This window comes from Phycomyces blakesleeanus (assembly GCF_001638985.1).
Source record: "Phycomyces blakesleeanus NRRL 1555(-) unplaced genomic scaffold PHYBLscaffold_4, whole genome shotgun sequence".
In the NCBI taxonomy this organism is placed as follows: Eukaryota; Fungi; Mucoromycota; class Mucoromycetes; order Mucorales; family Phycomycetaceae; genus Phycomyces; species Phycomyces blakesleeanus.
The window spans coordinates 1,315,811-1,338,280 of record NW_017265137.1 but is presented as its reverse complement, the minus strand read 5'-3'; the positions used below and the strand labels follow the sequence as shown (position 1 = coordinate 1,338,280).

The 22,470-nt window shown below is 35.1% G+C and overlaps 5 protein-coding genes across 5 annotated transcripts; 2 read left to right on the top strand and 3 right to left on the bottom strand.

Annotated features, from left to right (window-relative positions):
* Window positions 1-5,619: 5,619 nt before the first annotated feature.
* Window positions 5,620-7,497, top strand: PHYBLDRAFT_60744 (hypothetical protein; the record flags this gene model as incomplete). The annotated part of the gene is made up of 2 exons (XM_018440688.1): window positions 5,620-6,170; window positions 6,312-7,497. 2 exons carry the CDS (start codon window positions 5,620-5,622, stop codon window positions 7,495-7,497), a joined length of 1,737 nt encoding a protein of 578 aa, XP_018295655.1.
* A 1,369-nt stretch (window positions 7,498-8,866) lies between these two features.
* Window positions 8,867-14,200, bottom strand: PHYBLDRAFT_164516 (hypothetical protein; the record flags this gene model as incomplete). The annotated part of the gene is made up of 23 exons (XM_018435020.1): window positions 8,867-8,912; window positions 9,090-9,146; window positions 9,585-9,688; window positions 10,047-10,100; window positions 10,299-10,595; window positions 10,691-10,713; window positions 10,865-11,137; window positions 11,207-11,320; window positions 11,392-11,441; window positions 11,489-11,591; window positions 11,674-11,851; window positions 11,926-11,983; window positions 12,048-12,192; window positions 12,246-12,500; window positions 12,607-12,658; window positions 12,753-12,796; window positions 12,889-13,004; window positions 13,039-13,103; window positions 13,167-13,263; window positions 13,314-13,422; window positions 13,491-13,692; window positions 13,761-13,936; window positions 14,104-14,200. 23 exons carry the CDS (start codon window positions 14,198-14,200, stop codon window positions 8,867-8,869), a joined length of 2,715 nt encoding a protein of 904 aa, XP_018295654.1.
* Window positions 14,201-14,632: 432 nt separating this feature from the next.
* Window positions 14,633-15,849, bottom strand: PHYBLDRAFT_131254 (hypothetical protein; the record flags this gene model as incomplete). Its single annotated transcript, XM_018429415.1, has 6 exons — window positions 14,633-14,811; window positions 14,914-15,002; window positions 15,139-15,312; window positions 15,405-15,463; window positions 15,520-15,613; window positions 15,682-15,849. 6 exons carry the CDS (start codon window positions 15,847-15,849, stop codon window positions 14,754-14,756), a joined length of 642 nt encoding a protein of 213 aa, XP_018295653.1. The 3' UTR covers window positions 14,633-14,753.
* A 793-nt stretch (window positions 15,850-16,642) lies between these two features.
* Window positions 16,643-18,675, top strand: PHYBLDRAFT_154582 (hypothetical protein; the record flags this gene model as incomplete). Its single annotated transcript, XM_018433341.1, has 11 exons — window positions 16,643-16,670; window positions 16,782-17,124; window positions 17,188-17,397; window positions 17,475-17,590; window positions 17,656-17,715; window positions 17,801-17,896; window positions 17,968-18,024; window positions 18,088-18,230; window positions 18,325-18,339; window positions 18,411-18,493; window positions 18,564-18,675. The coding sequence occupies 11 exons, from the start codon at window positions 16,643-16,645 to the stop codon at window positions 18,673-18,675; spliced, it is 1,263 nt and encodes a 420-aa protein (XP_018295652.1).
* Window positions 18,676-18,766: 91 nt separating this feature from the next.
* On the bottom strand, window positions 18,767-21,691 carry PHYBLDRAFT_179930 (hypothetical protein). The gene is made up of 6 exons (XM_018438235.1): window positions 21,077-21,691; window positions 20,856-20,999; window positions 20,684-20,775; window positions 20,027-20,611; window positions 19,838-19,907; window positions 18,767-19,663 (listed from the first exon to the last, which is right to left on the bottom strand). The coding sequence occupies exons 1-6, from the start codon at window positions 21,661-21,663 to the stop codon at window positions 18,847-18,849; spliced, it is 2,295 nt and encodes a 764-aa protein (XP_018295651.1). The 5' UTR covers window positions 21,664-21,691; the 3' UTR covers window positions 18,767-18,846.
* Window positions 21,692-22,470: the final 779 nt, after the last annotated feature.

The following is a 22,470-nucleotide window of genomic DNA, read 5'->3' as shown; positions in this document are numbered from 1 at the left end:
GGAATATTGATCAAAATAAATGCCCTGTGTTTTGTATCTTGAAGTTATTTCCTAATAAAATATAAAGACAAAGGAAGTGCATTGATTAGAGCTGTATATTCAAGTACAGTTAATATACAAACCTAATCTTAAAGTTCTTTTGATGGAGTCTTTTTTTTTCGCTGCTTTCTTCTTAATGTTCTATTAGTTCTTTCTTTACTCTAGAGCTGAAATCTAGATACCTCTTCTTTTTCCTAAACAAACTGTTTCACGTTATATGTATAAGCTATATTTTCTACAGAAAATTGCTTAGCTTTCTTAAATCCCGTCGCATTTGCACAGAGCAGTAAGTTGTGGTAGCCTTCTTTGGTACATCAGTAAGATACAACGCACTTTTCTTTCTGCATATTCTTGCTCAATTGTGTAGCCGTCTTAAAGTTGGTCTGTGTTTAGAGGGGGCGTCTCTGGATGCTAATTTTATGAATATTTAATTACGTTCCTAGAATACTATTATTCAAATCATTATTTGTTAAAGCCGACTTATCGTAGGGTTATACAACTATTAAAAAAAAAAGGTTATATTTAGTCGTTTGACCAGTACAGCCCTATTAAATCAAAGATAAACATCTTAGCGTCAGAGAATGATAGTGGTCAAACTTGGGTTTAGTATCTTTTCGTATTAGGGTAGAATAGTTTTGATCCTTATTTTTAAGTAATTCATAAAAAAGAAATACGAACAGGTTTAATGCAATGTAAACTCTTTATTTCAAGATTTATAAAAAAGACTTACTCTATTATCAAAAATCAACTTTTGAATGATTGTGGCTACATACCTTAACTATTACAAATAAGGTTGTTGAGACTTTTCATTGAAATGAGTTATTTTATTTTCTTGTTCTTCTTAAAATGAGGGCTTTATTTTCTTTTTTTTTAAAGAAGCGTTTGCATAAAAGAGAGGTTGGTTCCATAATAGGACTGAAGTTTGAATTTTCTGGCCTTTTAAATGTTTTACTAAAAAGACGTGCTTTATTTTATTTTATTTAACTTTGTGAAAATTCCCTTATAATCACACAGCTCGAGCAAGAGTATGTATTTCTTGAGTTCAAGAGTTTTAGGATTTATTAATATGTAAGTATACAGTACTATCACTGTCTGACAAAATGATTTGACATATAAAGTATCTGTGTGTTCTCACTTGTATGGTGTCTGTGGTTGGAAAGATGCTGACTGCAAATCCAAGCTATTCTTGATTATTGTGCTGTTGTTAATATTTCTAGTTTAACTTCTGCCTATCCTGAATGTCCTACATATCATAAATGTCTATAAGCTACAGTAATATTCTTTTATTTGAGATTTATATGACTATCAAGTGATCTTTAAAATACATTATACGCAAGCAAATAACTTACTCTAATAGATGTGCTGGTGAAACGCTTCACGAGAAACCTGATATATTGATAAATGTAACTAATTCTTTTTCTTAAAAAAAAAGAAAAACAACAACAATAAAATGCCTCGCATGTCATAACAGACCTTACGTTCAATCTATTGTCATCTTGAGTATTATATATGTTTTTGGTGAGTTTAGAATTCATTTCGCTCAAAAAACCTCACTCCTCAATTCTATACAAGCGCACAGTCCTTGAGTGATTAAACTTAATCTAATTGGACTCTTAGGCAGTACAGCAAAATTTGCTTTTAAGGGCTTGAATCTCCCCGCTCTTAATATATTTATCTTTAAATATCAAGCCTGTGTGAATATCACATAGGTATTTCATTAAATAGAATACAAATCATATCGTATTATGCAGCTTGCATACTTGTCTTTTGTATACTGATTGGTTAGAAATTATAATCTTGTTGAAAAAGATCAAATTATTTTTGCTTAAAATAGACAAACCCTAATATTTTCCCGGGAAATGCGTAACATGTGCCTTCCAAAAGAGCAATGCTTTAAAGAATACTATATTCTTCTTTCTTGAAGTTGATTGAATACAGCACGCCTGCAGTGTATTACTTCTTATTTGTATACACAGTATATCCCTAAAAAAAATATTTTGTTTCGTATTTTATGCATAATATTAGATGAATATATCCGCATATTCTCCAGACAATAGTAACAACAACAGTAACAATCTTAGCAAATAAACTCACATTGGTATTGCCATTTATTGCTTTCATCCGAATTTTTATTTTTACAACCATGGCTTACAAACTTGATTTCATAAAAAGATTTCCAATAAAAATTTGGTAATAGCTACAGTGATTTTATTTGAGATTGAAGTAAATTTGTACTCTTTGTAGGCAAATCAGACTTAAGTATCTAAAAACTAACCATCCTCTATCTCAACTTCTCTTCTCTTCATCTAAAAATTAAGTTTTTTTTATAGACTATTTGCCTATAATAATTTGAATTCCAAATGAGAAAGCTCCTTTCTTATATGGTGATTTTCCATATCAATTAAAGAGGGTATTTTTTGTAGGGTTCATTTAAGACCATATTTGATGTTGATGTTGGTGCTTTTGTTTTTATTGATTGAAAATCTAGCAGTAAGCTGGCACAAAGAGGTGTAAAAGAAAAATTGAGAGCAGGATGTTCATTACGCCGCTGCAAAGCTGTTTTCAAAATATTTAGACGGGGTGCTATAAAAATTAAAGATTTTAAGTAGGTAGAGACCGATTTTGTTTTGTGATTAATTGATTGTGTTATGTGTGTGTGTCTATTATAAAAATCCTCAGACTTTAATATTATATATATACAGGAAATGTATACCCAATTGAAATAAACAGAAGAGAATTAGGTAAAGCTATGGAGCAAATGGCACAGAATATAGTGCTTAGATTTATATAAGAGAACTTCTAGCTATCAACACAGCTAAAGAAGTTTGAAAGGGGTTTATAAGCTTAGACAAACAGACTATTTTTTTTCACCTAATTTATTGGATAAAGTATGTATATTTGTATTATACAATCCCCATATTTTTGTATCCTCGATGCACAGAGTGCCAGAGACTTTCTCTGGTAGAAACTGCTATATCTTTATTTTATTTTTTAAAAAAAACTGTTACAAATATATCATCTTTCTTTAAGCTTTCTAACTTTATAAAATATCATCAGAACTTCAGTACAGCCATGTTGTACTTTTTGGTCAAACTCAACCTCATCCCAAAAATATTGCAGGCGAGTGTGGTGGTACCTAGCGCACCCACACTTTTTTTTTAAAGAACGTCAATCGTCACTTCAACTACTTAAACGGAGTTGAGTTTCATGAATTACTTTGCAGTGAAGAGGACTAAAGTAAATGTAGTCTTCCATCTACTCTTCACATCTCTTGTATCCTTTTGTCGCTGACATATACACCTGCAAAAAAAAAACCAAGGGGAAAAAGTGCGTGACTATTCTCATATGCATGTGACTACTATAGCTAAAAACTATAAAAAAAAGCAAAAAGTAAACAAAAAAGGACGCAAAAAAACAGAAAAAGACGAGCGACAAAGATGCGAAACCTTATTTACCATCAAAAACTACAATTCTGCTCATGCGAATAGCTCATTAGCTTATATATAGCTCTCACAATGTTCTTGCAGAAATGAGGTTTTCAGAACATTGCGCATTAAAGATCAATTTTCTATTTTTCTCATTCAGCCTGACGTCCGATGTTGATTCGCGCATCCTTTTAACAGCCACTCATGATAGAAAGTAGTAGTTTTTAGGATAAGAAACAGACTGCACACGCGTCTAAAAAACATTAAACACTTGAAAATACTTGGCATATATATATACAGTCAATTCTTAATTATTTTTTTAGAAATATAATAGAGTTTTAACTATTACAAGAATAATACCTAAATTGTTATATATGATACCAGAAATTGTGTATAGTTCTTAATAGTGAACAATATAAGGTAAAACAAAACAACAAAAGGAATGATTTTTTTAAGGAAAAAAGTTTGAATTGCTTTATAGGATCTAGTAAAATCTCCTAGAAGTAAATCATTATGTCAAGATATCTGCTTTACAGGCTTGATCGTTATTTTCTTTGAGCCTCGATCTTTACAAACTGTTTTCACGTCGGAGTTTATTATATTTTGCAGGAAGGTACGTTGGTTTATATTACCGTATATAAATTATTTGCTGCTTGTCAAAGCACAAGATTTCAAAAGAACACACACACGCATTGAAGGGATCTGATAATGCAACGATAGCATTCACAGATTATTAGATTATAATCGTTCAAGAATGCTTTAAATATTAAAAGGGTTTGTGCGTGCGACCGTCAGAATAAACGGGTATTTTTTATGAGTTTTAAGATCGTATTGTGTGGGTCAATTGGAGGTTACAACGGCGTCCAGATAGTTTAAAAGTTGGTTATGTTGATTTATATGATATGGATGCACATTGAGGTTTCAGTATTAAAACCACTACAGTTTTGGAAACATGTATTTAATAAGACAGCCGCACATTAAATATTATTGAATTTACTGGTAAAATAAAAAAGTATCATTAAAAAGAGCATTTTGATCAAAATGGCAAGTTAAATTCTCAAATTTAACTATAAGTCTGAATTAATGAAGCTATGCTACTTTACATGTATATGTAACCTAGTGGAGCACATTACGATCCATTATTTAAATGTTATTTTACTTTTATTGCTTTAATATTGAGCAAGATGTCCCATTTTTCACTCTAGAAAACAATTTACTAATAAGAGTTTAGTTACTTACACCATTGAAGCATGCTTGATTCAAAAGTTTCCTCAGGGTATACACCTAAAACAAAATCGAAAGTTTGTATTTTGCTTAACTAAGTAAAGTTTTTTACCAAAACAAACGATGGTGCTCAGTACTTTTTCGACCAACAACTGATCGATATTCATAGAGATATCGATGTATGTAAAAATGACAATTTCGATATTGACACCACTCAATGATGTTTTTACATGTCCGTCAGTAGAAGGTGTGCCCCAAAAATTACTCTTATTGTGCGATAACAGGTTTTGTAATCATCTAGCCCAGAGCCTTATCAAAATAATAAGCAAAATATCCTTTAAAAAAGAATCGTGTTTCAAGAATAAACCGAATCCTTGATATAGTACAATACGGTAGCTGTATTTTTTTTATTACTATCAATATATCGAAATTTAACTGCAAATGTAGAATTAAACAAGGATTATGATCCAACTATGAGCAATTTTTATCGGCCATTGAGCTTTGCAATATATATTCAATACCCGAACAGATTAAACATCTTAGATAAATATAACTTTAGGTATTTTGCATAATTATTCTTACTGGAAAACTTGATTTTCAATCTTAAATATATATATACTACTATCAAACCAATTTAAACAGTATCATTCAAGTTATATCATAGTATAGATTACTATTTAACTAGACGTTTCAAGTAACCAATATATCACTTTTTTGTTATATTTTTGTGAGTAGATGTATAAAAGTATGTTAAATCTCTGTAGATAAGTTTTCTCTTCTCTTCTTGGTCTTTATGCACACAGAGTAAACATTTACAAGTATGTACCTAATGAAAACAGCTCTCACAAAAGAGCAGTCAAAAGGCCCCGAAAATAAATAGCTTTGGTATAAACCTATCTTCCTTTTAAGGGGCCAGACGTTTAAATATACAATGTCATTTGAGAAAGATACTGGCAAACAGAGGAAAGTTAGAAAGGGATATAGCATTCCAAGCGAATCATCGAACAGCTGTACACCTACCAGAGATCTTGGATATTATCAAGTACTTTCTTGTGAATCTGAAAATGAGGAGTCAATGGAAGACCGTGTGATTTATGAAACCAGTCGAGAGGATATATCTGAGTCCAGAACAAAAGCAACTATACAATCAACAATAGGCAAAGGACAAGACTCAGGCCACTCATACACAGAGAGTACAGCGGAAACGTCACATTTTTTCAACTCTCTAGGAAAAATGTGGAATGCCCTTCCTTTCAAACAGTCTTCGGGAAACCAACCAAGATCATCGCAGGATTCTTATAAACCACATAACACGAGCTACAAGTGTACTAGACCTATGTCTAATGATACTTCAATCATGAGAGATGTATTTACAAAAGACGAAATGAACAGCATCTTTCTACGCAAACTTGAAGAATGCTTTGAAGGACATCTTGATTTAATTGATAAAAATTATAAGAGCCTTAATGAAGAGCATACAAGGTTAGTAAATAGCACAATATTAACTCTTGATAAAATCTAGTAATAAGAAACTTGAATATACATATACGCATACATACACAGATATATATATAGCATCTAACAAAGAGTCTATACTTTTATAAATTATTATTTTATCAATAGACTTCATAAAATGAGACTTGAATTCGATAAAGAATGCGAAAAAACCAGGAAGATGTACAGCAAGAGGGCTGATATGGAAACTAACAGAGAACAATTTTATCAGGAAAAAATACAAAATCTAACGACGAACTTATCTGCAGTAGAAGATGAAAACCAGAAGATAAAATTAAACAATACCGAATTTTTAGAAAAAAATTCTGGACTTCATCGATATATTGGTCGCCTAAAACAAGAGCAAGATACGAAGAATATATATATAACTAAAATGGAGCAGACCTACAAAGACAAGATTTGCAAGTTTCAGGAGAATTTGGATGAGTTAAAAGATGAACTCTCTAAGAAAAAAGAGGAATCTCGAACCTTGCTTTCTAATTTACACGAGCACCTCAAACAGATTCGTGCTACTGACGACGACTACTCGACAATACAAACGAAGTTAAACACAATACAAGCCAAGATATCGAATTTATGCATGAGCCTTAAGAAATTTTTGACTCCAAACGAAGAGCAGGTTTTGAGCACCCTCTATGATTACTTCGATGATAGAAACAATGTTTTAGACCAATTTCTGTGTGAAAGAGACAATGGGCTCATGGGAATGGACTATAGTATTGTCAGTTTGCTTGTGGAAAGGTTTATTACAATACATATCGTCAGATATATTTACAACATGCCTATATATCTTGGGTTAGATATAAACTACTCTTATAGCATGCTTTCTGAATGGGAACCCTTCAAAAACAATAAAAACTGGTCTAGAATACTCCGACAGCAATTGTGTTCACTCGCAGCAAAACCCGATGTGACAGATGGGCTCGAGTACAAGAGGAAAGATATCGCAAGCTGGTTGATACAGAAACTCTCCATGATTTTCATCGGAATAGATCAAAAAACATCAAGACAGATTTGTAACATAATTGATTTGGCTGCTCAACTTAGTCTTGCTATGAACAGCCAAGATGTGCCAATTAAGCATATGACCATCGTGGAAGGACAAACCAAGATAAAACCATGTATGGCTGCTCAACATGGCTCAGTCGAAGGCGCAACTACTGTTCAACTTATTATATGCCCACCTTTTGTTATTAATGAAGGTCAAGAGTCAGAAGTAGTTTTACTGGAAGGAAAAGTGATATGTATGGATTTTCCTGATTCGTCCAAAGGTTCCGAGGAAGAAAATGAATAGGATACTTGTTACAACACTTTTTTAAGCCTCTTCAAATAGCTGTTTCTTTCACAATCATTATTTTACCCAGAATGCTTTTACTTTACTTTTACTTACTGAATTTAAAATTTCTTGATAGCTTTATATGTTAACCCATTGCTGTATCGTATATATTACAAAAGAGAAATAAAGCATAGTATAAAGTCTAATATATGGTGTGGTCACCACGAGCTTTGCTTACTTCCTAGAATCTATTAAGCATACTTACAACATTATTATGGAAAGCGTATCCACCAATTATATTCAACTCTTGAAGAATACTGACCCTGAGATCTTGAACATTGTTTATGGACCATTTTCTCTCTTAAATCTTGGTTGTTAGAGCATTTCAAACATGCTCGACTGGGTTCAGATCCGGAGTTTGCAATGACAGGTGGTCAAAGCATTTGGTTTCCCAATGATTTTTTCACCACGTCGTGTAGGTTTCAGTGTGGTAGCTGGCCCCATCTTCTTGGAATGTGAACATGGTATCATGCTTTTAATTTAATTTTGCGTACCAGGGGATGAGGTTTTTGAACAAGCAGTAAAGATACACGTCTTGATTTACAGATGATGACACCAGTATCAACCAATTTTTTTATGATATGCATAACTTTCGAAAGTATTACATTTCACACCCAAACAGAGACTCTTAGTATCTGTAAAGCTTAATTTATTTGGCCTCCTAGAACTAGGATTTGCTTTTATTGCTTCAGTAGTTTTCAAACGATTGATAGTGCTGAAAACTGATGCTATAATAATACTCATGTCCTTTGCAATATAGGCTTTGGTATTATTGATTTTATAGTTAAATAATATGGCCACTCTCAAACTTTGGTAATCCTCGTCTAGAAGACGGACTTTTGGATCTATGTTTTTTTTTCAATGGTACGAGTCATTGAGTTGTAAAACAGAGTTTTGAAAAAAAAACTAATGTATGCTTAAGAGAAAGATGCTTTACCTTGTCAAAATATGTATATATAAAGAGGAGAAGAAATAGTGCTTAATCAAAATTCAGCCTCAAAACAACCCTTAAATCTTGGAAAATGTTGCAAAAATGTCCTACTAAAATCCCCTTTTTATTTAACCATATTGTACATATCACTTCAAGAAACTTCAACTGGCATAGTTACAAAGTAATAAACATAGTTAGAGACATTTATCAGTGGTAATGTTTCCCAAACGGCTTAGAACAAATTCTTCTGTTAGTCTAAAGTTGATTTAGAAGAGGTTGGTATTGTAGTTTCGTAGTCTTAGGAGATCTCTCTACTATTGGTTTTGTGTCCTGGATATTGTGGATTAATGAATTCACTTTTACTGTACAAGAACTGGTATCTGTCTTTTTAGCAATCTATACTTTCAAGATAAACCCAATTTTGCCATGACGGGAGTTACAGCTTTAAAATAAGATTCGAAAGAATAATAACGAAATAAATTTAGAATATATTATATCCTACGGTCCAAATTGTATTTAGTACTCGCTTTGGAGTACTTTGTGAAAACAAAAATCCAAGAATTTTGGTCGCTTTTCTCAAAAGATCATACATATCTTGTTCATCTATATGAATTCTTACAAAGAGGTATAATACACTATACTAGCCACACTAATGAGAGTCACAAATACCCGTTTTCTTGTAAAATAGTAATAATAATGTCACTGTTATCTTTAATGTGGACTCGACAAAATATGTAGGTAATACAACTTCTGTACAAGGTGAAATAGGTATCTTGGCAGTCAAACGCCACACATATTGACCCCTCATAAGTAACACATTTGAAAGATTATTTATTTTCATATTTTGGGGAGTTTATTTGTAAAGCGATACCATTGGATAAGACTAGAGTTTGTGCTTTCTCGAATGTTCATTAATGGTTACCCGGATTGTTAGTATCTGTAGATTGTTACTCCACACCTCTTTTTTTTTGGTGACTGATTTTCGGAAAAGTGACCTCTTTCTCAGGGTTCAAGTTTTTTTTTATTAAGTAATACAAAGCCTGAGTAACTTGGGGGTTACTTTTTACATCATTGGCACTTTTTCAGTAAAGTCTTCTTATCAAGATAATATTACTTTAGTTTATGTAGATTAAAATCCCTAGTATGGGCCTCTTCAATTCTTCCAAGCCATATATTACTCAAGATATTCTTTGTAGAAGGAATAGAAGATTTTATAGTCTGATAAAGTCAAATGATAATATAGATAGACACTGTCAAGATAAGGTATTGATAATACAAGTATACATAGTTCTGTTAGAGCTATCAGCGATAATAAACGTGTTCGAAACAGCCATGGTTATGAGATATATAGTATGTATGCGTAAAGAATAGCTGCGGAGTGAGCAGTAGATGACTCTAAGTAAAGAATAATAGACAACCTTTTGAATCTACTTCAGAGATAAGCCCAAGGTAATCTCAAAGGAGGTAGATAAAAGAGAATTAATTGATATAAAAGAAAAAAATGGTATCAATCAATGGTCTGTATTCAAAAAATAGCTAGTATAGCCAAAGTCCCGCAACTTGTACTACCCAATACCATTGTGACCGACAAGTTTTGTCCAAAGATAGCTTCGTAAAGAGACTTTTGTAGCTATATAGAATTACTTTCTTCTAATTCTTGTAAGACAAATTGGATGGGGGGACTTGGTGGAGGGATTCAAGACAGGCTTCATTTCGCTTATTTTGTAGACACCGGGACTTCCGAAGCTAATCAAGATAAGTACAATAAAAGATTATGTTTAGATAAAAATGTGGCAAAAAGAAAGATATTCAATAGATATATTCATACCATGGGGTTATTGATAAGTGTATAGGCTAAAAACCAGCGATTTCTTGCGCGCACTTGTCGCCAATATACTGATTTTGTAGTTACTTGTCTGACTGGACTTGCAATAGCAGTAGCAACAGCAGGAGAAGTTTCGCAAACTGGCCCTATCTCGTTCCGCTCGCTATCAGACAAGGCTGAGTGTTTTCGGCACGGAGTATCTGGATTTGTGGTATTCGACAACGGCGGAGGAAGATGATGCAATATACACTCAATGAATACAAGCATAATTGGGTTGTTGTACTCGTTCTCAGCCAATAACTTAATATTTTGTACACAAATTATATGGTGTATTAGGCTATTATTTTCTTTTTTTTCTCGTTTTAAGCTTTTAAGATAGGATATACTCGAATTACCATTCCCATATAGCCAACAAATCCTGTTGAAATAAATGAGTATAGGTTATTTAGTTAGTTTTATCCCAAGCATGTGTTTGACAGCCTTATCCCCTTCCCCTTTTCCCCTACTAGTCCTGGCGATAGGAGATTCCAGAAAACAGAAAGAAAAATATCATTAGATAGGTGACTTACCTCCATCACCTCGTCTCACACTCCATGTTTCTGCGTTACGATCAACTCGTAAGCTGAAAAGTGGATATCGAACTATCAGCTTTAATGTCCGCAAGATGTAAGATGTCAAGGCTCTTGTCATGGATGTAAGCATCATAAAGTACCAATAATGCAATAGAGGTGAGCGGTTCTGTAAGCTAAATCGAGTTCCTTTCTTAATAAAAACAATACGGGTAATTCTCTTTTGGACCAACTGGAATATCCAAGCAACAAAGAAACTTGCAAAAAATACGCCTACATTTAAAAAAAAATGTGTTTGACAAGCAGTACACCAAGTTTAATCAAACATTAAAGATTGCGTACCATAGCCAGATAATCGGAATACATAGTCTCTAAGTTTGTCGAGTTGAACAAGCATAGCTATTCCGGTGCCAAATAATGCTATTTCTATCATGAAATATAATGTGCCAGTGAATCCTGTAAAATACAAATTAAATAAAATCAGTTCTTCTTTTAATAAAAGGTATACCATCAAATATGTACCATACCAAAACCAAGGCACACTCCCAAAAAGCGAATAGAGTCATCCAGATCAAGCCTACAGAATACTTTGTTAGCAAAAGCCTAGACATGAAACCTTCTTACGTATTATTCTTCTTGCCCTTGAAGATGTTGTAGTCTCCTCGTCTAATGTTTATTATGTCTTTTGTCACACGGCGAAGGATCCCAAGGGAATACACCATAGCAACTACAAGAGTTTATACAAAAATAAGTACACTATATCTGTAAAATTTAGGTCCTTGGTATCATTTAAATAAAAACAAACTTACATATTCCTGCTCCAAATGTTGAAATATAAGCAGCAATTTGCATAAGCATCCATGTCTTTACTGCAAATCTTGTCGGATTTGGCGTGTATTGGAATTGAGCAAAATATGGCGTCCACTGACATATAAATGTAGGAACAACACCTCCAACCCCCAGCATCTCAGTAGTTAAGACAGGTATCTGAAGAAAATAGTAAAGTTTGCTAGTAGCTAAGTTTTCATTCTTTTAAAAACGGAGCATATACTATCAATTACCAACTGCCCCAAGCAATAGATCAAGAGAGTCAATGAGATCTTTACAGGATAGGGAATACTAGAGAAAGATATTAAACCACGCTTTTGTTTTTGAAATATTGATGCAATATTCCTTAACTTACCGCACATAAGCATTCATACCAAATAGTCGGTACAATAAGCGTAAGTAAGTTGTAAGAGGATATCTCTTCAAAAAAACTTGGCGTGCTTTGTTAATAGGTATTCCATTTTGTCGACCTTCTGTAAAAAGGTATCTTATATGATGTTCTATTTTTTTTGGGATTTTTCTCTATATTGGATAGTGAGAATTTTTAAATAACTATGATCAATGAATTCATAACTTGCCACAATCCGGAATTCCCTTTGTGTAAAAAGGAGCTTGACATAATCTTCTTCGATGCCATCTACTTGTAGAAACTCAATACGACATCTATCGCAGGGATGATATTTCACTGCTCTCATTAAAAAATAGGCCAATACAATTCCATTAGCTAGAAGAGTTGGTATGATGGCCAAAGCATTCATCACTAGAAACGGAATCTCTCTTGCATATGTGATAACGAAAGACGGTAGATCTGTGACCACACGCAAAGTAAATAGAATGAGAGTGGAATAGACACCTGTGTTGGATCTTAATATGAGTATGTGTCTGCGCTTGAGTTGAATAGGCATAATACTTACCAAGAACAGTAGCTATGTGAGATCGATAACTGGCATGATAGCACAAAAAGAGCTATTACTCACAAAACAATATATATATATATATATACATTAGATCAGATTAAGGCTGTATATACATATATATAAAATAAAAGATAGATACTTACAGGATAAAAATAAACGGCATACAGAAAAAAAGACAAAAAGAGCTCTAATAAAATACAATAAAGTTAGGATGTAGTGCAGGTAGTAGATGAGCAATAGTGCGTAGACATGCCTACGAGTTTTGCAGCACGAGGTAACCATGCATCAAACAGAGTCTCTTGAGAAGTGAGCATATTCCAAGCTTGACTGAAAACAAATGATCCTGTTTATTGACAAATCTACTCATTAGATATTTTTGTTTTCTAGATCTACACCTGTTTACAGAACATTTAATTGAGAAATATTTACCAAGCATAACAAATACACACAATAATACTGGGTGTGAAGGCTGACGGCAAAGAAAGCGGATAGGACTAAAAAGTGATATATATATATATGGACTAAGTACGAATTTGGGCACTCATTATCAAACTTACGGTGGAAATCGAAAGTTTGAAAGAGATGCCATTACAAAGAATATCAACGGTACTGCAATAAAGTTGGCCAGTGCCAGATACTGAAGAATTGATGTTGCTAATTACAAACATAGAATAAGATTTGGTTTTCAATAGAGCATAGTATACCTGATGAGCATATCTTGGTCAAGGTTGCCTGAGGACGATCCACGTAAAGGCCGGCGTATATGTATGCAAAACACATTGGAGTAGCCCGTGATCCATAGAATGCTATAACCTATTATCAAACACACGGTATCCATTTTGTAAGCCTTTTATTGTACGTAATATTGTCTATAGATCTACTTGCGATAGATCTGGTGTATTTGGGCAGAGTAATATCTGGAACAGTATCAGTGTTTCGTATTAGACCGCTTGTCTGGTTTCCGATCCACTGATGGGTTGCATTTAAAAATTGATATGTGATGATCATGGCTCGATCAAATGCAGCGCCATAAACAATAGATTGTTTATCAGCGAAATTAACGGTAGGCAAAAGTGTCAGATTCTGTTGATCAAAAACAGAATTGATCAATTGTGTGTTTTTTCTTTTTGTTGAAAAAAATATGTTCTTACAACTGCCCTATCATCTGTAAAGGCCTGGAGGTACCATCCATCTACTAAAACTGTCTGGACAAGAGGTGCGTCGGCAACTCGGACCATTAGATCTCCAGTGGTTTGAACCGTGCTACCGTCATCTTCAAATACATAGCCTGTAGGCTTAAAACGAGATGGAGCACAGCATCCTCCCACTAATATGATGCGTGTAAATGATTTTTTTTTCTATTATTGACATATTGAAATAATACACTTGCCCGTTTCCATTGAAATCTGGCCAGATGTATATGTGATGTTTACTTGAATAGATTGTATAATGAGTTTATTGGGTATCATTGTACAATGTTTATTGTAATTATACCATGCTGCTGCCTATAATAGACCCAATCGTCTATTTCTCGGGTTGCCCATCCACCCGCCATTTGATTGACCTGTAGACAAGAGCCATCTTGGAGCATGTTATGCTTTCTACCACAAAAGGTAAGATATCATGCTTGTATGTATGTATGTATGTATATTTTATTTTATCTTATTTTTTAAAGAGAGTTTACCCATTCAATGTCTCCCAACACTGAGTCGTGAAAGCCTCTATGAGAATCCATTCACTGATTTATCAGCGATAAGGCAGTAATGACAGACCGTTATCATTATCAATACTATTATGATTATAGGTTACCTGATACAACTAGTGGAATACCAATAAAAAATGTGACTAGGATTAAGTACATTTTATGTGTATATTTGTGTTTTTTGAGACAAAGTATAATTTGATTTTGGGTTTTTAAAGACTTTCTTTATTTTTGAAATATTGGTATCAAAAGGGGCTGAACAGATTACATTGGCTTGTATATACTCCTTTAAGTTTGACCAAATTTTTCTTGTTTTGTTTTATGATTTTTTTTATTAATCAATTTGACTGTAAGCTAAAGCACAGAGTCTCTAAAGGAGTGTGTACACAAAAAAAATAATAGGATAAAGAGGAAAATGTGTTTGGAAGAAATAAGGAACTGCTTAAAGTGCTGTGCTGAACAATCGGTCACCGGCATCTCCAACACCAGGGCGAATATAGCTATATAAATAATCATAATACAAATACGAATACAGACATTAAGTAAGATTTTCCCGCGTTCATTGTTCGTTTATTAAATATAAACAGAATTTTGTTATTTACCCATGTGCATCGAGTGTTTCATCTACAGCCCCAAGGTGAAGAGTGACATCTGGGTGAACCTTCTGTAACTGTGTGACACCTTGCTGAGACTAAAAGAAAAAATTAAACGTATATACCACCAGAATATTAGATATACGTCCACAAACATGCGCACAATCGTAAAGATATAGATACTTATTTTTTTTCCTATTTTTACGAAGCACAATCTACCCAAAATATACTTACAGCCAGAATGCTCACAAATCTGATATGTGAGCCTGGAATTCCACATTCCTTGAGAATGTTGATGGTGGCAACTGCAGTGTTTCCGGTGGCAATGATAGGGTCCAGAACAAAACAGATGTCCACATTGGGGTTATGAGGCAGCTTGTTATAGTACTCAACAGGTTGAAGTGACACCTTTAGGAACAAAAGTTAATACCTCATAAATATGCACCAGAAATCTCCAAATTTCACACGCTGTAAACAACTTTTATTATTTATATTATTACCTTTTCACGGAAAAGACCCAAATGGAACACAGGAGCCTCAGGGAAGAGTTCAAGGAAACCTTTAAGAGTTTTGTAGTTTTAATAAGCAAGCTTGCGAAAACATGTCTTTATTTACCATCAACAAGACCAAGACCTGATCTCAAAACAGGGACCAAGGCGATTCGCTCTTTCAAATCAGTGCTTTCATAAGCTTCATAAGGGCTCATGAGCTATATAACACAAGATAGATGTATTAGCCTTGATTTACAAGACAATAAAGCAATCATAATATACTCACACTCTTCTTGCTAACAGTAGCAAGATTGGCCGAGGCTTCATATCCCAAAAGGTTTGAGAGCTCATTGACCAATTGGCGGACTTGCTTGGGAGACTGAGAGACATCTCTCAACTGAGATACCTTGGTAGCCACAATAGGGTGCTTGCTGATGAACAGAGTTTGGGTCATATTTGAGGATATTTGAGATTTAGAGAGTCTTAGAAGAGAAAGAGGTGTTTGAGGATGAATGATAGATTGTGAAAAACTCAAGGCAACTTTATGAACAAGTGAACAAGGGGGATTTGGGGGGTGCATGATAAGCGCGCGTGTCGCGTGACACAGAATGATTGCTTTATCACAGATACATGGCAAGTGTGTATATTTACTTTTTTTATTTATTTTTTCTCTTATATATATATTTTATATATTTTATATATATGATGCATAAAATCCCCACGATAGGTAAAGTGAACAAGAGATGAATGATACGTATTTGTGTGTCTCGTGTTAGGTATGAAGATAGCCCCCCCTTCATGTTAATTTTTTTTTCATAGTTATAAAAGAGAATCCATTTCAAGCCTTCAAGTCAATCCATCAAGTATTTTCCTTTCTTCCACTTTCTCTTTTTATTCTCTGTCTTTAATGACTCAACCTCAGCAAGACACCGTCCTCCAGCAATTGGTATCTACCATTGAAACCATGCGCAAAGACCAGAAGGCTCTCACTGACCAGGTAAGCCCGTTGTCTTTACATATTTCTCTTCAAGATATATATATATGTGTGTGTGTGTGTGTGTGTTTTTGGTCTAAAATATCTTATTAAATCAAAATAGGTCGAGAAACTTGCTCAGGTCAAATTATCCGAATTGGCCCTTGATATTTCTCCTTCAACGTCTATCACTGTCTTTGATGACAAGAACGCCAAGGCTGTATCAACTGCTGCTCCTGTCGGTGTTGCCGGTGGTCCCACTGGCACAACTGCCATGTACCCTCAGCGTGTGATTCTTACCAGTAAGCTTTATTATATATATATATATATATATACAAATGTATATCTGCTATTTTTATGCCTTGTGTTCTAATATACCTCCCGAACTTTGATTTTTTTCTATTTACAAATAGCCTATCCTGGTCAGCATGGTATTGAGCCAGTTGCACTCAACTGGGGTGCCGCCGACTCTAAGAAGCGTGGACCTATCGTTGCCTCTCGTCACGCTGGAAGTATCAAGAAGAGAAATGCAATTGGTGCCTATGGTGGTTCGTACTGTATCTACCGTGCCTTGGCTGTAGCTATCGGAGACTTGCCCTGCAACTACCGTCCCAACTTTGACATGACTGAGCCCACCTTCTCAGTTGGTCCTTACCCCACTTGGTTTGACCCCACCAAGATTGTCTCTCTTGACCCCTGGGGCCACACCGCTCCTCAAGTTTTCAAGAAGGAATACGAAGGAGGTTTGGATGTCAGGTAAGATATACATAATTTATTTATTTATCTATTTATTTATTTATTTTGCTAACACATCTATAGACCTACTATTGCTATCACTCGTGCTCATATGACCATGGCCGAGATGGAAATGAGTGTCAGTAAGGGTACTCTCAAGGTCGATGGTACCATTGTCGTCAACCAAAAGGGTGAGCTTGCTGTATCCAAGGCTGCCGTTGAGCCTGTGTGGTACTTGCCTGGTGTTGCTGCCCGCTTTGGTATCGAAGAGGGTCTCTTGCGTCGTGCTCTCTTGTAAGTTTTATTATTTATATTGCGATTTCTATTGAAAGTATTATTGCGAGTGGCTCTGAATAAACATGCTTTTGTAGTGAGGACACCGGAGGAATGTACCCTGAGTTGATCACTCGTCCCGACCTCAAGGTATACCTCCCTCCTATCGGTGGTATCAGTGTCTACATTTTCGGTAACCCAGCCTATGTATCGGGTAAGTCTTGTTTGATTATATAAGGTCTAGCATAGTATGGCATATAAACTAATTTCTTTTTATAGACCCTACAAAGAAATTGACTCTTCGTGTCCATGATGAATGTAATGGTTCCGATGTATTCGGTAAGTAAATTGGCAAACAAAGAGAAAAGAGTACATTTATGAACTAGTTTTTTTTATTTTATTTTATTTTTCTTGAATAATTTAGGCAGTGATATCTGTACCTGCCGCCCTTACCTGATCTATGGTATTGAAGAATGCGCCAAGCAAGCACAGGAAGGAGGTGTCGGTGTGATTGTATACTGTAAGTACTCTATATATACATATGTAATGCATGTATATTATGTGTATTAATGGCGTCTCATTATTGTTTAGTCCGCAAGGAAGGACGTGCTTTGGGAGAGGTTACAAAGTACCTTGTGTACAACGCACGTAAGTTATATAGCATACCAGTATTACTATATCTATGATGCTGACTATATATCATTATCTTAGGAAAACGTCAGGCTGGTGGTGACACCGCTGATAACTACTTCTTGAGAACCGAGTGTATTGCCGGTGTTAAAGATATGCGCTTCCAAGCCCTGATGCCCGATGTTTTGCACTGGTTGGGTATCCAGAAGATTGACCGCATGATGGTAAGCTTTTATTCTTTATTCCTAAAAATAACATAAGCCTCCTTTGTTTCGTCTCTGGATATGTATTTACTCATCATTTCTTGTTCTTTTTTAGTCTATGTCAAATATGGTAAGCAGCCACCCCCTGTGTACTAGGATAATAGATGTTCCGGGTTACTAACATTCGTTCATTGACTATAGAAACACGATGCCATTGTCGAAGCTGGTATTCCTATCCTTGAACGTGTCCCAATTCCTGACGAAATGATCCCTGCCGATTCTCGGTAAGTTTTCTTATTCACTTAATTTTTTTTTGTTTTTAACAAGCACTCATCCAATTTTAATGTTATTTAGTGTCGAGATTGATGCCAAGGTCGCATCAGGATATTTCTCAAGTGGTGCAGTTCTTACTGAGGCCGAGTTGGCCAAGGTCAAGGGACGTGGATGGGAAGATGTTAAAAACTAGATTATGACCATAAAGAAAGAAAAAAAGAAAAAAAACCAACCAACCAAACACATAGTATCCCATACACCCCCAAATGAATAATAGTAAAATTGTAGTGTTTCTCAAGATGTTCAATTGATTTGCAAATAATAATAAATAAATAAAAAAAAAAGCGAGATAATAACACCAAGTCTATAATGTAAAAGGATTTTCTATGTCAGGTAGCTTTTCTAATCTTTGTCTACGTTTACGGTCCCATACTTTTCTCAGAACTTCTCGAACCTGATCTATATTTTCTGTCCAGTTCTTCTCTGCAAGGCCTTCAAGCTTGTTTACCTGATCAGATGTATAAACAAAGTTCCATGTACTACAGAACTCTGCTGTTTGTGGATCAAATTCAGGATCAAACGCCTTGTTCAAGATAAATGGAAAATACACCACAGTCACTCTCTGGGCTTTTGTTTGATACGTTTCTCCTGTGGCTTCCTCTGTTTCGGTCTCCAAGGCATGAGAAGCAAACACAGTGCAAGTTCCGAGTGGATAGTCATTGGTCTTGCTGCTGTGGTGCTGTTTTGGCCAGCCAGCATCCACAGGCCAGCCTTTGACTCCACGTCGCTTGGCATATCCTTCAGCTCGATCAAAGTGATGGGCTGTCTGGATATCCGCACTCAGATCTACAGCAAGAATCACATCCACATCACGACCTTGGCGTAGAAGAGGGTAAAATGGGATATTGTTATCCATTCCAGCGTCCATCAAACACAACTCTTTGGATTCTATCAACGACTTTGGACGACTAAATGTGCAACCTTCTTCAATAGGACCATATTCGGGTAGATTATAGAATGGGTTGGGAAAACTTGCAGGAGATATCGGATGGTAGTTGGACATTGATTCTTGGTAGCGAAGAACAATTTCGTCCGAAGCGTCAATAGCCCTTTTAGGAAGGAAACTACGAACTTCTTGGTAGAACTGAACTAGACTTGCAGCAAACGCAGAACCGAAAACTCTAAAACATCAAATGTGCGTATGTATATGATTACTTGATGTTGCTTGTACTTGTGCTTGTGCTCGTGCTTGCGCTTGCGCTTGTTCTTTTTTTTTCTTTTGTTAAAAGAAAAGATCATTTTAACATTATTCTGTTTGTTTCGTGCCCACTTACCCCATCATAATATCCAGGGACTGTTCTGGAAGTCTTTCCAAGTTTTTACCCTGGTCAAATTTTCTTCCAAATCCCCACATAGGAATCCAAGCTGGTTTATTTATTTAGTGTTCAAATATATATTAACGCAAAATAAATCAATAAATTAATTTCAATTCAATCCGTTTACTGTCCCATATCTTTTTTTTTATTTAAGATCCACAGACTTACCGTCAATTTCTTCGCATCCCATCTCAAATGGAGTGAATTCATACCATTGATAAATGTCCTTTTCTTCTTCTGCAGTATGGGCATTATCATGTCGCACAGCACAGTATATAGGCATCGGTTGAGAGCCATCACCAAAAACGTCGTCCTGGCAAGAGAGTTTCATTGCATTCTTGGACAGCAGAATAGGTTTTCTTTGAGTCCCGTCTTCTTCGGTAACAATGCCTCGAAGGATATCTTCTTTTTTTTTGGAAGACCCTTCTGTATCGATAGAATGGTCTTGACACTCTGAAGATTCAGAGGCCATCGTATTATCTATCTTCTTTTTTGTCAAAAGAGTTGCGCCAATTAGCATTCCAAACACGTCTACCACGTTCAGCGTATTGTTTTGCTGGTAATAGCGCTCAAGAACTCCTTGCATCAATAGTTTAGCATTATTCTTGGATGCACTTAGGACAGTAAGGAAACTAGAGACATTTGCGAGGTGAGTATGCATGTGAGTCTGGAGATGGCCTGATAACTTTTCCAACGATCCACCAGAAAGAGGACTATAATACAATGCCATTGTCCAGCATGAACCAGACACACCTTTTTTTTTTAAAAAAAAAAAAGTACATAATCACTTTTCAGTATGTATTCATATACTCTTTACCTACTTACCAGCCATGTACATTACACAATCCAGAACTCCGGTATCACGCATTCCTTTTAGATATCCCGCACATCCTGCCATTGCACGATACCCACCTCCACTAAACAATTCTTTAGAGTCAACTTTTTTTATTTTGATTTTAGGATAAAAAGTGGTATTTGATGTATTCGAGGTAGTTACCTTGATGCTATCCCAACGATTGGCATGTCTTCCAATTCGACTTCGTGGGGATCCACTCTCATAAATTTTGCAAATGATTGTCTTTGCCTCTCTTTGCGCACTTTAATGAATTTCTTTTCTTCTTTTGAAAGACCAGACCCTTCTCTATTTCATGTAAAGCATAGCTACTTAGTATTATTTATCTTACACACATACACACATGGTCCAGTGCTCTTAATTACCGAACTATTGCATCTTCCCCCACTTCAGGATATATAAGCCCATCCTGATCTTCCCGCTGGATATCGTCTATTAGCTTTCGAAAATCTTCCATGGTCAGAAAATCCCAAAAATGTTCATAGCTTTCTCGGAGGGTATCGAATTGAGAGGCAAATGTTGGATATAGTTCATTCATTCTCTGATTGATTTCTTCTACAGATGGGATATGAGGCTCCGGGATATTAATCTTGGGCATTGTTGGGAGCGTAGATTTAAGCGAAAACATCTTGCTAATAAAGTCGTTTTCACGTCGAACGTCTTCTTGCATTCTATCCACTTGAAATATTTTTCGAGTCGAGTCTAGCCATGCACCTGGGCCCCCTTTTGGAGGCGATTGAGGTGTAGAAGGATCGGCTGGCTCGAGAGCCACAATGGGAATGAAATTACAAAGGATGCGAAATGGTAATGAAGGTTCTCTGATGATCAATGGAGTATTGTCTTTTGCATAATGACATTTCAATAACACGCCGGTAACTGTGCTTGCGCCAACTCCAATAAGAAATGCTCTTTGGCGCACGGTCTGAATAGACCAGGCAGCAAAAAAAGGCATCGAGTTAAAGATGCGGGGCTGATAATGTAAGTGTAAATGGAGGACAATAAGAAGAAGTAGAAAAAAAAGAGGGTTTTTCTTTATTACATTTTTTAAACGATAAATTTGAATGATATAATGATAAATGAATAATAAAAAAAAACTCCGAATTGGTTTTTTGAAAATTATGTGAGATTCAACATTTACTGCGTTGACACAAGATATTTGTGCATCCACCAATAAGCCCTCACCATGACATCCAATTAAAATTTTGATTATTTCTATGGTAACCAAAAATAAAATAAAATAAGAATATCAATTCTTCACAGTAGAAAGCATCTTGGCAATACAAACGAGGAACAATGAGACTTTCGTGAACTAATACCAAATACATTGGAGCTGAGGTAGAATTTGTATGATTAAGTACGGCTTACAGGTAGATAAAAAGATAAGGAATAACAAAAGAATATTCCCTGATAAGATTTTTGATCTCTCTCAAAAAATTGGCTATAACAAAATGTGCAAGGTCTTTTGTTTTTCTGATTTAGCTTTTGCAAATTTTTATTGGATGAATCCCTACAAAACTTTATATAAACGATATATGCTGTTTAATGTTTTACAAAATATTGAATAAACAGTTTTGGGGTGGTCAGCCTTCAAACTCTAGAGTAAAAGGAAAAGAAAATGAGCAGACCATCACTGGCCAAAGTATAAGTACTTGGCATCAATTCTATATTTTAATTGGTATCATATGAAGAATCTTTCAAGACAATAATATTCTTCTTTGCAAGTTGTTCCTGATAATATATATATATATGTGTGTATTGT

Bases quoted from the DNA above. Each gene is read 5' to 3' on its own strand.
- PHYBLDRAFT_179930 (XM_018438235.1), bottom strand. From the start codon at position 21,663: ATGCCTTTTTTTGCTGCCTGGTCTATTCAGACCGTGCGCCAAAGAGCA. The intron at 20,776-20,855 runs GTAACTACCTCG...AGAATTGTTTAG, and splicing joins ATCGTTGGGATAGCATCAAG to TGGAGGTGGGTATCGTGCAA. The intron at 20,612-20,683 runs GTAAGTAGGTAA...TAAAAAAAAAAG, and splicing joins TTGTGTAATGTACATGGCTG to GTGTGTCTGGTTCATGCTGG.